Below are 13,950 nucleotides of genomic sequence, written 5' to 3' on the forward strand. Positions count from 1 at the left end.
CACCACACCCAGCTTGAAGCCTGGACTGGACACCTCTAGCCCCCACCCCCTAGCTGCACTGCCTCCATCTTCCATCCCTCCCTCCTGCAGACTGGGGGCCATGGGAAGGGATGGGCCTGGCTGTGGCGCCCCTCCTTCCTTTTGCCCCGCCCAGAGAGGGAGGGATAAAGGTGCTCCAAATCAGCCCTGCCTGATTTTCACTAGGGGCTGCAGCTGGGATGGACCCTGCAGGGCTGGATGGCAGCAGTCGTGGTGGGGACAACAGCCCCCACTTCCAGAGGCCATACAGGTAGGGTCTGGGCCTCAAGGGAATGCAGAACAGGGAAGGTGGGCAAAAATTCTTTGGGGTTCTGCCTGGTCACTAGAAGCACAAAAATTATCTGGCAGAGGAGGGGTTCCTTGTCCCCACCCTTCTCTGGAAAGGTCTAGAGATCATCTCACACTCCCCAGAGTCCAGAGGAGGAGACTAAAACCAGAGGTAAAAAGACATACCAAGGCCACACAGCTGGGTCAGAGCTAGCTCAGGGGCTCACCATTCGGGTCAGGGATTCCACCCAGCAAAGGTGCCTCTGCCCAGAGACACCAAACAGCTCACTGCAGTTGAGATTTGGTCTCCTGGTCACCTTTGTAGCCCCAGCATTTAGCTCTGCACCAGGTAGTCATAAATGTTCGAATGGGAACATTTCATGTTATATAGTCCTTTCAATTTGGGTCCTGCTGGCTGCTTCAGGGCCCCACGAGCCCCCTGTGAGCCCCCATCAGACTTTCCTGCCTTCACACAAATTCATCTTGCCAACAGCTGGAAGAGATCAGTTCCCTAGAGAGAACTGAAGTTTCGGTAAAAGAGGGAATATTGTGGATCTTGGGGTCTCAGCGTGAAGTGGTTTTCCCAGGCTGAGAAGAAAAGGTACCCAGAGGGAGGCATAAGAGAGGATGGAAATTGAGTAAAGCAGATTTTCTATTGTTTCTTCCTGGGCTGAGAGCAGGGCCAGAAAGGCAGACGCCAAGACAAAGTTGGACCCTCAAGTCTTTTTTTTTTTTTTAAGATTTATTTATTTATGCACACAAGATCTGGGGTACAGGCCAGAGGTGTGGGGGGTGATTGAATTCACCAGAGACAGAGCAGGGAACAGAACAGACAGATTGACCAAAATACACTGCTGAGGGGAGCAGTGGGCGAGTCAGGAGAGATCTACTGCGCCAGGTGGGTGGCTCCCTGGCTGGGGATCGAACTCATGCTGCAGTAGCTGCGGATAGCTTCATAGGTTGTGTCTTAACCCCTTGTGCACCAGGGAGGCCCTGGATCCTCACGTCTTAAGACCCTTGTCAGGGGCTCATGTGGCAGATTCCCCCTCTCCTCACTGTCTCCAGTTCTACATGTGTCAGCCCTGTGGCACCCCCACCCCTGATGCTCATTTGGCCAGTTCATTGCTGAGGGGCCCACTGCTGCCCCTCAGGCTTAGATAACCTGTGACCTCAGGGCTGCTCTGTTCCCACCCTTTCACCCCAGAACTTGGCTTGAGAAATTCCCCAAATCCTACAGTCCTCACCTGTGATGAGTCACTCATGGGATTATTGGATTGAGTGAGGACACCTGGGTTATAGTCCTAGGTCTTGTCCTGAGTTCTAGACCAGTTACTTTACCTCTCTGAGCTGAGTCTCACATTTTGAAAACAGAAAAAGTGATTCCTAATTTTTTTTTTTATTCCTAATTTTTAAGGCTTGTTTTGAGGATACCTTGAAGTAATTTGACATTTCTCCAAACAAAATGTGTTTTATTGGTACATTAAGCAGTACGTGGAGGGCTAAACAAGCAACAATAATAAAAGCCTGGGGCCTCCCCTGGTGGTGCAGGAGGTTGAGCACAGCGCTGTGAAGCTGTCGCAGCCTCTGCAGTGCCAGTTCAAATCCGGCCAGCCAGCGAGGGTCCCACATGGCGCGGCAGACCTCTCCTGTCTCACCTGCTGCTCCCCTCAGCAGTGTATTTCGTCAGTCTGCCTGTTCTGTTCCCCGCTCTGTCTCTGCTGAGTCCTCTTACCCTCCCGCGCATTTGGCCTGTACCCCGGTTCTTGTATAAATTAAAAAAAAAAATCTTTAAATAATAATAATAAAAGCCTGTTTAAGCAATGCTGGATGAAATCAAACAGGTTCCTTTGCAGGACTTATCAGAGCCTTTACCTTGTTCACATACAGCAAACAACAGACAAGACTCTAAGAAAATATAAAAGGAAGAGTTTTTGTAAATTTACTGGATGACACAGCACCTAGCCCCTTTTCTTGTGTCTCCTCCAATGGCCTGAGACCCCTGTGGACATACTGGAGAGTCATGTCCCTGGGCCCCTCTAGCTTGTGAAGGAACTGGTATGGCAGCCTCTCTGGCAGTCCTGGAAATGAACCTAGTTGGTGGTCTTTAGGGAAAGGCAACCTTCCCAGAAATTCCCCCTCTTCTCATTGGTGGACTGGACCCTGCAAGCTCTTCCTCTGAGGGTTACTGGCTCCTCCCCTAAGGGGTTGAGAGACTCCTGCTCTAGACTCATCCATCCCTTCCACAGTGACTCTCTCCACTCCCCTCCTGCACCCTTTCATGTCTTCCCTAACTTTAGTTGTACCCATTGATCTCCTCCCTACCCTAACTCAGCCTCTCCTGCCTACTCCAATATTTTTATTTGTGAATCTCCTAAAAGAACTATGAAAAATCATGTATCCCTTCCACACTCATTATCTAGTGTTTTTCATCACAAATGTAAATTGCTACAAAGGTTATTTCAAATGTATTATAAATAGTCCCATTGTAAAATAAGATTACATGATTTTTTTTTTAATTCCAAAACAACCTGATTTTAAAACAACAACAACCTGTATCACTAAATCAAGACTGGTACCTCAGCCAAGATTTTGAGGGATGTGTTCAAATCCTCAGTGCACAAGAATTTGCCCTTCACCTTCCTGCAGGAACTTCTTGATTTTTCCAAGGCAGACTATGAGAAGGATTACAGGCACCATGGAGTGCTGGGCTGGGGCAGGCTTTAGGCTCTGTAGAATCTCAGCCCAAGGTATTTTGGGCTGCTTGTTTTGGGTCCTGCCAGAAAACTTGCTGTGTGGGCAGCTGACAAAAATAGCAGGTGAGCAGGATGGATTTGAATATGTATATTCTACTTTCATATATCCAGTGGCATCTAAATAGCAGACATATAACATACAGTGTCATTCATTCTAAAAATGCATAAATGAACTAGTTTTATACAATTCCCTTTCTCCATGCATACCTATTCTGTTCCACTTCCCCCCACAGAATCTTATCCTAAAATAAATTTTTTTATATCCTTGAACTCTTCAATTGCAATATTATGTCCCTACAACAAAAATACTTGTGAAACAGAAATTTATTCTTTTCTAGGTTTAGCTAGTCACAGTACTCGGTTGATCAAAGCAACTTAAATATGCCCTTTAATTACTAAATAGATGGAACTGTTGCTTTTCTTCTCTCCCCAAAAAGCTCATGTATCTGCAGATAATATTACATATTGCTAAAACGAGACTGGGTTCAATGTCAGTTTCTAGTTTTTAATTTTTATATCCTGTTTATATAGACAGAACTGACCTGCACTCAATTCTTCAGGTTTCCTCTGAATTAAATGCTGAAAATTGTGTAGGGTGATACCAAAAAGTTACAATTTAATTATCTTACATTCCTCTCCTGGCCCTCATAGCAGCTCCCATAAAAATAACAACAGCAATAACGATAGTTTTGTTATAAGTCTAGTAGTATTGTTATAAGCCTCTTACTATAATAATAATAATATAATGATCATTGTAATGATTATTACTACCAGCACCTCCTCAAGGCCCTTCCTGACCACCTTGTCTGAAATTGGGCCCCACCTACCCAGCCGTTTACTTCTGTCATTTCCCATCTGCGTCTATCTGGGTTATTGGTGCCCTGTTGCAGGGCCTGGGGATGGGGATGGGATGGGCAAGTCAGGTCAGGTGTGCAGGATTGGATCCTTTGTTTCAAAGTTTGATATTTTGTTCATCGTAGATTTTTTGGCATTAATTTGGATTTTTTAAACTGCCCTAAAATAGTCCTTGTTATTACTGAGATTTTTGGGCCACCCCCGAAACCTGCCCCTGGTTTCTTGGTTTTGCCCGTCACCTCAGCGAGAGCAGAGGCTTCACACACGGAGGACCATGTGACTGACAATCTGGCACCAGTGCCTGTCACCCATCTTTCCTTCCCTCCACCTGCTTCTCTGCCAGGGCCCCACCCCCTGCTGTCTCTGGGGAGTGGTACAGGTTGCTCTAAGGCAGGCCCCCCCAGCACTAGCATCAGCCTCTATCCCTGTGCTGCTGCCTGACCTGTGATTGACCAAAACCTGCTATGTGCCTGGTGCAAAAACTTAAAAAGCGCTTGCAACAGTCTTGAGCTTATAACCAAGAACTGTTACTCTCATTTTTAAAAAAAACATTTATTTATTTATGCATACAAGAGCTGGGGTATAGCCCAGAGGTGCGGGGGGTACGAGGAATCACTAGAGTCAGAGTAGAGAGCAGAACGGGCAGATCTACTGAAATACCTCCTAAGGGAAGCGGTGGGCTCTGCTGCGGCTCCACGTGGGTCAACTCCCTGGCTGGGGATGGAAATCGTGCTGGTGATAGCTTGATAGCACTGAGACTTAACCCCTGCACCACCAGGGATGCCCTGTTACTCTCATTTTTAAGGCTAAGGAAAAGAAACTTTGGAGAAGTTGAGTTACCCACTCAGGTACCCAGCTGGGTCAAGATTTGCACACAGGACCTGCCCCAGAGCCTATGTCCTGTCACACAGCCTCTCCCTCTATAAGGTTCCAGTGGCAGAAACTAAAACAAGCCTGGGTGTAACTCACATGATCTCTTAGGAACTTTGCCCCCGGGGCCTGTCGCTGGGAGCCGAGCTGCCGGTTTGCTTATAATGGAAAGGTGTTACAGGTGTGCAGGTACTTCCAGCAAGGCTTTTGTTTCTATGGAGACAGATGCAGGTAAGTGACTCTTCCTTCCACTGGAGAATGGGGTGGGGGTCACTGGAGGAATCACCCCTTAACAGACCATGTATCTTCCCAGAACCTCTTCATCGACCCCTCAGTTTCAAGTTCTAGGCTGAGCTAGCTGAGTATCCTAAAGGGGCTAGCCCTGTCCTCTTCTCCCTTCTCTGCCCACACTATAGCTACCAGCATCTGCAGCCCCCTGGTCGCATGGAGTGGGGACGCCGACATTCGGAACCACGTGCCAGCCTGCCAAGGCCCTGGCTGGGGCTGACCCGCAGGGCCTCTGAGCCCACCTACCTGCCCTCCGTGGCTGTGGGTTGGGACAGGACTGGGGCCTGCTGGGACTCAGAGTCTGGTATGGAGGAGTTGGCTGGCAAGTCCCAGGAGATCAGTGGCAGTTCCTGGAAGTCCCTGTCACCATGTGAGTCATCAGGGGCACTGCAGATGGGCACAAGTGGGACTGAGGGTATAATCCCCGCTCTGACACTGAGCCAGGTTTTTATTTCCCTCCTTAGTATTCCCTAGAGGGATTTTTTTTTTCGAGTCTTGTTCTCTGTTCTGGAAAAAGAACATCATGTTGCCTGTGAAGTCAAAGCACGTAGTTTCCAGTACTGGCTGCACCCCTTATAACAGTGTGATCTGGCAAAGTCACTTAACCTCTCTGGGCTAGTTTCCTCACCTACAAAAGGAGACTTGAAATAGTACTTATTTCACAGGGTTGCGTGAGGGGATGATGGTGCTTAGCACAGAACCTGGCACAGAGTAAACCAAATAAATTTTAGTTGTTTTTTTTTAATTATTGCTCTATTTAGCACTGTCCAACAGAAATACAAGTCACGAATGTATTTTTTGTAACAGCTTTGTTGAGATACAATTCATAAGCCAAAATACTCACGAATTTAAAGTATACAGTTCAGTATAATACAGTATGCGCAAAGTTGTACAATTATTCCTAATTTTAGAAGATTTTCTTTACCCCCCCAATTGAAACCCACTCATACTAACTCTTCATCCACTGTCACTACACCGTCATCCCACTAACCTAATCTGCAACCACTTTTCTGTCTCTGTGCATTTGCCTATTCTGGATATTTCATATCAATGGAGCCACACGATACGTGGCCTTTTTTGTGTGTTTGACTTCCTTTATTGGACATATTATTTTCTACTTTCACCCACATTGTAGTCTGTGTCAGTATTTCATTTCTTTTTTTATGGGGCCAAATAATATTCTGTCATATAGTCAATTGTGTTTTTGTTCTATAATTCATCAATTGGACCTCCCCTGGTGGCACAGGTGGTTGAGCGCTACTCTGTGAAGCTGTCTGCAGCGCTGGTTCGATCCTGGCCGGCCGGCAAGGGTCCCACAGGGCACGGCAGACCTCTCCTGTCTTGCCCGCTGCTCCCCTCAGCAGTGTATTTTGTCAGTCTGCCTGTTCTGTTCCCTGCTCTGTCTCTGGTGATTCTCTCACCATCCCATGCATCTGGACTGTACCCCAGTTCTTGTATAAATCTTAAAAAAATAATAATTCATCAATTGATGAATGGTTATTTTGCTTTTGGGCTATTATGAATGATATTTCTAGGATCATTCATGGGTAAGTTTTTGTATGGACATATATTTTCATTTCTCAGGTATACTCCTAGGAGTGAGATTTTTGGATCACATGGTAACTTAAATATCCTGTGAAACTGCCAAACTATTTTCGAAAGTGGGCACACCACTTTATAATTCACATATGTAATTTAAACCTTTGTAGTAGTCCCATTAAAAGTAAAAAGCAACAGGGCCTCCCCTGGTGGCGTGGCGGTTGAGCGCTTGGCTGCGAGGCTGCCCGCAGCCTCTGCAGTGCCGGTTAGTTCCCGGGGTGCCGGCGAGCGTCCCACAAAAAAAAAAAAAAAAAAAGGAAAAAGCAACAGTGAATTTATATTTCACTTAACAATAGTTCAAAGCCATAAACAATATATCTAAAACTATTTTGAATATCAGTATTATAATTTCAACATGTCATCAATAGAAAAAATTACTAATAAAATATTATTAGTCTTTTTGGCTACTGAGCTTCTATATCTCCTGCATGTTTTGTGCTACAGCACATCTCAGTCAGGCTAGCTCAGGCCCTGGTGGAGCCACATGTGGTGAGGGGTTGCTGTATTGGGCGGCACAGCACCAAAGAGCTATGCTAGAGACTTGAGTCTCCTGGGGGCAGACTTTGTGCCCCCACAGAGCCTTACACGGAGCAGATACTCAGTATAAATGAGTAAATGAATGAATGGATCCAATTTTCCCCAACAGCTGCTGACGGCAGTCTCAGTTACTCCCAGGAATCTCAGCCCAAGTCAAATCCTGTGGCCCCACTTCAGAGCCCGGATCTTGAGGTACAGCAGGTAGTAGGGGAGAGGAGAGGCCAAGGATGCCCAGACCTATGGGAGGAGGGCTCTGTGGTCCCAGGGCTGTATTTGGGGTGGAGGATGTGGTTTAACCCTGCCTGTTCCCACAGAGGGAGCAGAATAGTCGGGACATTGTATGTGGCATCTGCATGGACAAGGTGTGGGACAAGCCAGAGGCCGAGCGGATCTTTGGCATCCTGCCCAACTGTACCCACGCCTACTGCCTGGGCTGCCTGCGTACCTGGCGGAAAAAACGACAGGGCTTCCCCTTGGATGTCATCAAGTAAGTGTCATGGAGAGGCAGACAGGGAGGGTGGGAGGCTTCCCAGAGAGGTGCAGGCCCCATGGACTTGTGATCACTCTTCTCCCACCCACCCCACTACACAGGTCCTGTCCCCAGTGCCGTGTCCATTCCAGTTATATCATTCCCTACAAGTTCTGGGTGAGCACAGGGGCTGAGAAGGAGCAACTCATCAGGAACTTCAAGGCTTGGACTGGGTGAGGCTGGCGGGGGAACTGGGTGAGGGAAGAAGGGAAGACAGCCCCAATCCATTTCAGCTCAGTTATGATGCCTCAGCTCCCCCAAATCCTGGAAGTTCCTAGTGATGGAGATGGCAGGTATAGGTCTACTGTGTTAGAAATCCCTGTAAATAATGGCGAGTGACTGCGAGAACAGCCAAGAACGAGGCCAGGCTTCTATTCTAGCCTGGCTCAGGATCCGTGTAGAGCAACTTTGGTGCTTTCAGGGCACTGAGAAGTTCTGCTTGGCTTTTCTTTCTTTTTCTTTTTCTTTTTCTTTTAAGATTTATTTATGCATGCAAGAACTGGGGTACAGGCCAGAGATGTGGGGGGTGAGAGGATTCACCAGTGACAGAGCGGGGAACAGAACAGCAGAGTGACAGAAACACACTGCTGAGGGAAGCAGTGGGAGAAACAGGAGAGGTCTGCTGTGCCATGTGGGTAGCTCCCTGGCCAGGGATCAAACTCATGCTGTAGTGGCTGCTGATAGCTTCATGGGTTGCGTCTTAACCCCTTGAGCCACCAGGGAGGCCCTGCTTGGCTTTTATTTCTCATGTTGTCTTTTTATTTTTTAAACAGGCAAGTATATTGATATGAATACATGTTGTTTGGTGTTTGTTTAGTTGATCTTTGAAAATCTACCTGAGGAAATTAAAGGGCTGTCGTTGGCAATGGGGAAAAGTTGGGTAGGTTTTAATCCCTTGGGGGAGGGTAGGCATTAATACAAATCTGGAATTAACTACAACTCCAGATTCTTCATTCCACTTCTCCAAAGGGTTTATTACACTTGACATATGCAAAGCATATTTAAGTAAAGAGAGGGATAAAGAAGAAGCCTTGGCTGAACCTGCAAGATACACCATCTCACTGAACAGACTCTTGAATATTTTTTTTTAAGATTAATTAATTTATTTATACAAGCACTGGGTGCAGTCAGAAGCGCGGGAGGGTGAGAGAATTCACCAGAGCCAGAGGGGGAGCAGAACAGACAGACTGATGAAGAAATACACTGCTGAGGGGAGCAGCAGGCGCGGCAGGAGAGGTCTGTCGCACCATGTGGGACCCTCCCCAGTGGCCGGGGATCAAACTGGTGCTGCAGAGGCTGCAGGCAGCTATGCAGCCCAGCGCTCAACTGCTGCGTCACCAGGGGAGACCCAGACACTTGGATTTTGCCTATGAACTGTAATAGCTGCAGCCACAAAGATACTAAGAAAAAAATGTGAGTTCTACAGAGGGACAGGTATTTGAGCTGGGTATTAGAAGAGGAGTAGGGGCTTTGCAGGAGGAAAAAAATAAGAGCAGTCCAAGCAGAGTCAAAGTAGAGGCATCTTGGCAGCTGCCATACCAGTTGGGAGACTTCCAAAGTTGACTAGGCCTAGATCGGATGGAAGAAAAAGTAGGTAAATGAATCCATGAAATAGGGACTTGCTGTCCTCGCACTGCGGAAGGAGAAAGTGAGACATGAACTACGTGACTTAAGCGAGGAAGTGGGGCTTGAACTCTGGTCTTCTGACACACAGCCTGTACTAGGAGGAGTGGGGGGGGTGGACATCAACTTGGGAGTAAGAGGGGCCAGCTGTGGGTGACCAACTGACTGTGCATGTGAAATGGAAGTTTAATATGGCTCATGCTCTCAGTATAGTGGCCATGGAACTGGTACTGCCACCTGAGAGTTGGGTGAGGGAAACTGGGGGTGTCTGAACAGGTTGCTTGTGGGGTCTTTTTATGCTCTCTGATAGAAGTTTGGTCAACAGCAGGAGAATGAGGAAGGATAGCCATTTAGATGGATTCTCAGGCTCATGGAGTGGGTAGTCAGTGGGGCCCGCTGGTCACACTGGGAGGGCAGGAAGTGGGAGACACTCAACTGTGTTGGAATCCAGCAGAGAGTGATGGAAAAAGGCTAAAAATGCCCTTGGCTCTTTCTCCCTTCTCATCCAACTTTCTGTTCAAGAGAAAGCTGGTCTTAATGGGCAACACTTAAGTTGTGGCACATTCCCCTGTATCTGACCTTTCACAGAATGAAACTGGAAATCTCAGAAGTGGGAAGTCTCTTGATTAAATTCATTATCTGGCCAACTGCCAAATCACATGACCACCCCTCAGAACAGGATACTGTTCTTTTTTTTTTCCAAATTTATTTCTTTGTGCATACAAGAACTGGGGTACAGGCCAGAGGTGCGAGGGGAGGGGTGAGAGAATTCACCAGAGACAGAGTGGGGAACAGAACAGGCAGATCTACTGAAATACACTGCTGAGGGGAGCAGCGGGCGAGTCAGGAGAGGTCTGCTGTACCATGTGGGTAGCTCCCTGGTCAGGGATCGACTCACTTGTGATGCACTGGCTGTGGCTAGCTTCACAGGTTGCATCTTAACCCCTTGCACCACCAGGGAGGCCCCAGGATACTGTTCTAACTTGGTTACAGAGATACATTTTAGGGGTTAATCTTCCTATCCCCTCGCCTTTGATGGTATCCCTGAAACTTAGTTCAAAGAAGGAACGTTTCCCAGGGTCACTGCTTGCCTGAAGAGACAATTTGAAAGTTGCCTGAACATGAAAAGCAATCCTTGAATTACTTTACTGCCATCTGCTGGGAAACAGTTGTAGTAATGTCAAGTCTACCCCAGATTCTAGCAATGCCCTTGTGCTGAGTGCAACCTACCCAACCTTGCCTGTCAGCCTTGAGTGCCCTGGGTTCGTGGGGCCACCATGCTTGAAGGCGATGGGCTTCTCTTCTCTCTCTCACAGCCAGATCCCATGCCGGTTCTTCATACGAGGGAATGGCCATTGTCCCTTCAAATCTGACTGCATTTATCTGCACCAGCTCCCCACTAAAGCCCCAAGCTCTGGTCCTCCCTGGCCAGAGAGAATGCAGTTAGTCCCTGGAAATAAGGTGCGTAACAGCATGGAAAGGGGGGCCGTAAGGGGGTTGCTGGTCATGGCTTCTAATAACTGTCATGTCTGCTTAGAAGTGGCACCTTTGTGCTGTGCACAGCCTACCCCAATAATGTGTCATCCTTGATTCTCTTGTTCCTGGGGCAACTAATGGGTTTTCACTGATTTTTTTTTTTTCCCCCTGTACTCCCAGGTGCTGGGCCCAACCACGTTCTCAGGAGGCACTGAGCAGGAGGACGAAGTGTTCGTCACAGACTGTGTCCTGACCATGGCCTTCTGTGGTTGACATTGAACTTTTCCCCTCTCATCCTAACAGTTCTTACCACAGTCTCCTGTAACCAGGATCGGTGGGGGGGCGGGAGGGGGCTGAAGGACAAGGGTTGCTAGGTGGTAGGTCTTTTCCCTTTTTGGGCCTGGTAGGGGATGAAGGTTGCGAGCCTTCCACCCCATGAAATGCAGCTGGGGAGCATGAGGAGGGGTGGTGGTTCTCTCTGGAAAGAGGAGGGTTCTCATGTTCTTGCCAGGGCCTTGTTTTTTAATTGCGCTCTTTTGTAGAAGAATTCTGGAAGGAAATCAATAAAATGCACCTAAGCCATGACTGCTGGTGTCTGAAGAGTGGTCTGCTCACAGCCCTGTTCCCTCCCCCTGCCCACTTCCCCTCACCCACCCCAGTTGCTTTTTCTGTCAGTCTGTTGCAATATCACCTATCACTTGGCCTCTACAAACTTCACCTTCATTCACAAGAGAATGAAAAGGGCCAATAACATCATAGTGAAATGAAAATAGTAATGATCTCACAGACCCCAGGGATGGGTTTGGGGCATTTGCTCAGGGTCCTTGAAACCTGCTTAGCACTTTCCTCCCTCCCATGTCTCCTTCTCATCGGCTGGACCTTCCTGGGCAGACTTTACACCTAGAAGGTTGGGCGGGTCAGCCCAGTGTAGTTAGCATTCTTTTTTTTTTAATTTATTTTTTATTTATGCATATAAGAACTGGGTGGAGGTCAGGGGTGGGGAGGGTGAGAGGATTTACCAGAGACAGAGTGGGTCTACCGAAAAACATTGCTGAGGGGAGCAGCAGGTGAGTCAGGAGAGGTCTGCTGCGCCATGTGGGCATCTCCCTGGCCGGGGATAGAACTCATGCTGCAGTGGCTGCTGATAGCTTCATAGCTTTGACTTTAACTTTTGTGCCAACAGAGAGGCCTGGTTAGCATTCTTGACTGTCAAAGTCAGCTTTCCCATCCCCAATAGTTGATCATTTGAAGACCGGTAACAGGGTGGTCCCCAGGAAAAGGGGAGGTTCCAGATTCTCTGCCCCACCCAAAGGAGAGTGTTGCTGAGCAGGGAAGAAAAAAGCTGGAGAGAAGACTGAGGAAGGAAGGATGAAGAGTAAGAAGGAGACCTGGAGGAGGCACATGGAGCAGAGAGACATGTGAAGAAGCTGTGCTTGCCTTTTGGTCCTGGACTGGTTGAAACAGATGTGGGTGAGAGACCGGTGGAGAGGTTAACAGTGGCAGCTTTTATCTTGATTTTGATTTTGCTCTTTTTCTCCCAAACTTGTCTGGCTGTTTCTGACCCTTTGCTATGGGTCCCTGCCCGAAGGTGCTTTAGACTCGTGGCAGGCTTTGGGGCCTTGCTCTGGGCCAATCCCGTTTGGGTGGACTTTTACCCACGAGGGGACGGGAAACTTTGGGTGCTTCATTTAGAAACTGTATTCTTTGTCTTTTCTGTATTGTTTACTAATTGTATTAAAGTTCCTTTCCATTAAAGGTCTTATGTGTTTTGTCTTGATGTGGTGGATGACAGAACATATTTAGAGCAGGTAGGTTTGTGGGTTCTGCGGTACCCCTCTCCCTGCCCTGTAACAGACCAAGAACATCTCCTACCAAATTAGAATCACTAGGGAGCCTCCCCGGTGGCACTAGGGGGTAAGCACCACACTATGAAGCTATCTGCAGGCTATGCAGAGCAAGTTGGAACATGGGCCAGCCAGGGAGCAACTCACATGGTGCAGCAGACCTCTCTTGTCATGCCCACTGCTCCCCTCAGCAGTGTTTTCAGTCATTCTGCCTGTTCTGCTCCACTCTGTCTCTGGTGAATCCTCTCACCCTCCCGCACCTCTGGCCTGTACAGTTCTTGTATGCATAAATAAATCTTTAAAAAAAAAATAGAACCCCTAGAGCCTTCCTGATGGCGTAAGGGGTTAAGATGCAACCTATGAAGTTATCTGCAGCCACTGCAGCACGAGTTCGATCCCCTGGCCAGCCAGGGAGCAATCCACATGGCACAGTAGACCTCTCCTGACTTGCCTGCTGCTCCCCTCAGCAGTGTATTTCAGTCCATCTGCCTGTTCTGTTCCCTACTCTGTCTCTGGTGAATCCTCTCACCTCCCCACACCCCACCCCCCGCCCCACACCTCTAGCCTGTACCCCAGGTCTTGTATGCATAAATAAATCTTTTTTAAAAAAATTAGAACCGCTAATCTGAGATATAAGTGGGAGAAACTTCTTTCCTGCCCACTATTTTGGCCTTTGCAAAGAAGACACTATTTAAGGAATATTTCTTAGTCTTTTTCAATAGTTCTCTTGAAGACATTTTGGGGAAAAAAATTAAAATCTTGGCTTGAATGGAAATCAGCTCAAGGTCAAAATACTCCCATGGCTTTCCATACAACTCAGAGTGAAAGCCAAAGTCTTTGTGACCTCCAGGCCTCAGGCGATCTGGATCTCATTACTCCCCAGCGAGTGCACTCTGCTCCAGCCAAGCTTCTGTCCCAGGACCTTTTGCATTTTCTGTCTTCTCTGCCTGAAACAGGGTCCCCGCAGACCTCTTGCTCTCTTATCTCCTTCTGGTTCATTTTGCCTGACCATTCTATTTAAAATTACCTTACCCTATCTCCCTTCCTTGCTCTATTCTTCTTGAAGGTACTTAACACAATCAAACATTCTTTTGTTCATTTATTTAGTTGTTTGTCTGTCGCAGCTTGAATGGCAATAAGGGCAAGGGTCCCCTGTATTCCCAGTTCCTAGGTGCTCAGTAAAGATTTATTGAGTGAAGGAAAGTGTGTGCAGAAGATGGGAGGATGGAAATGCAAGCTGGAGCTCAAAGTAGCATTTATAGGGTTTTCT

The 13,950-nt window shown here is 47.6% G+C and overlaps 1 protein-coding gene across 2 annotated transcripts; it reads left to right on the plus strand.

The window, feature by feature from the left end:
- Positions 1–213: 213 nt before the first annotated feature.
- On the plus strand, positions 214–11,167 carry LOC119253292 (E3 ubiquitin-protein ligase makorin-1-like). 2 transcript variants are annotated; one of them, XM_037520872.1, is made up of 8 exons: positions 214–289; positions 4,896–5,015; positions 5,201–5,442; positions 7,318–7,400; positions 7,523–7,695; positions 7,800–7,910; positions 10,677–10,821; positions 11,017–11,167. In XM_037520872.1, the coding sequence occupies exons 1-8, from the start codon at positions 219–221 to the stop codon at positions 11,107–11,109; spliced, it is 1,038 nt and encodes a 345-aa protein (XP_037376769.1). In that variant the 5' UTR covers positions 214–218; the 3' UTR covers positions 11,110–11,167. The 2 variants fall into 2 exon arrangements, with proteins under 2 accessions (XP_037376769.1, XP_054554179.1); XM_054698204.1 differs by lacking the exon at positions 4,896–5,015.
- Positions 11,168–13,950: the final 2,783 nt, after the last annotated feature.

The sequence above is a fragment of the Talpa occidentalis genome, unplaced genomic scaffold (assembly GCF_014898055.3).
Source record: "Talpa occidentalis isolate TD23 unplaced genomic scaffold, MPIMG_talOcc4v2.1 talOcc4.2, whole genome shotgun sequence".
Taxonomy (NCBI): Eukaryota; Metazoa; Chordata; class Mammalia; order Eulipotyphla; family Talpidae; genus Talpa; species Talpa occidentalis.

Excerpts from the sequence above, each read along its gene's own strand:
- LOC119253292 (XM_037520872.1), top strand. The coding sequence starts at position 219 with ATGGACCCTGCAGGGCTGGATGGCAGCAGTCGTGGTGGGGACAACAGC. Across the intron at positions 290-4,895 it reads CACTTCCAGAGGCCATACAG|GAACTTTGCCCCCGGGGCCT; the intron begins GTAGGGTCTGGG and ends ATGATCTCTTAG. Across the intron at positions 10,822-11,016 it reads AGTTAGTCCCTGGAAATAAG|GTGCTGGGCCCAACCACGTT; the intron begins GTGCGTAACAGC and ends CTGTACTCCCAG.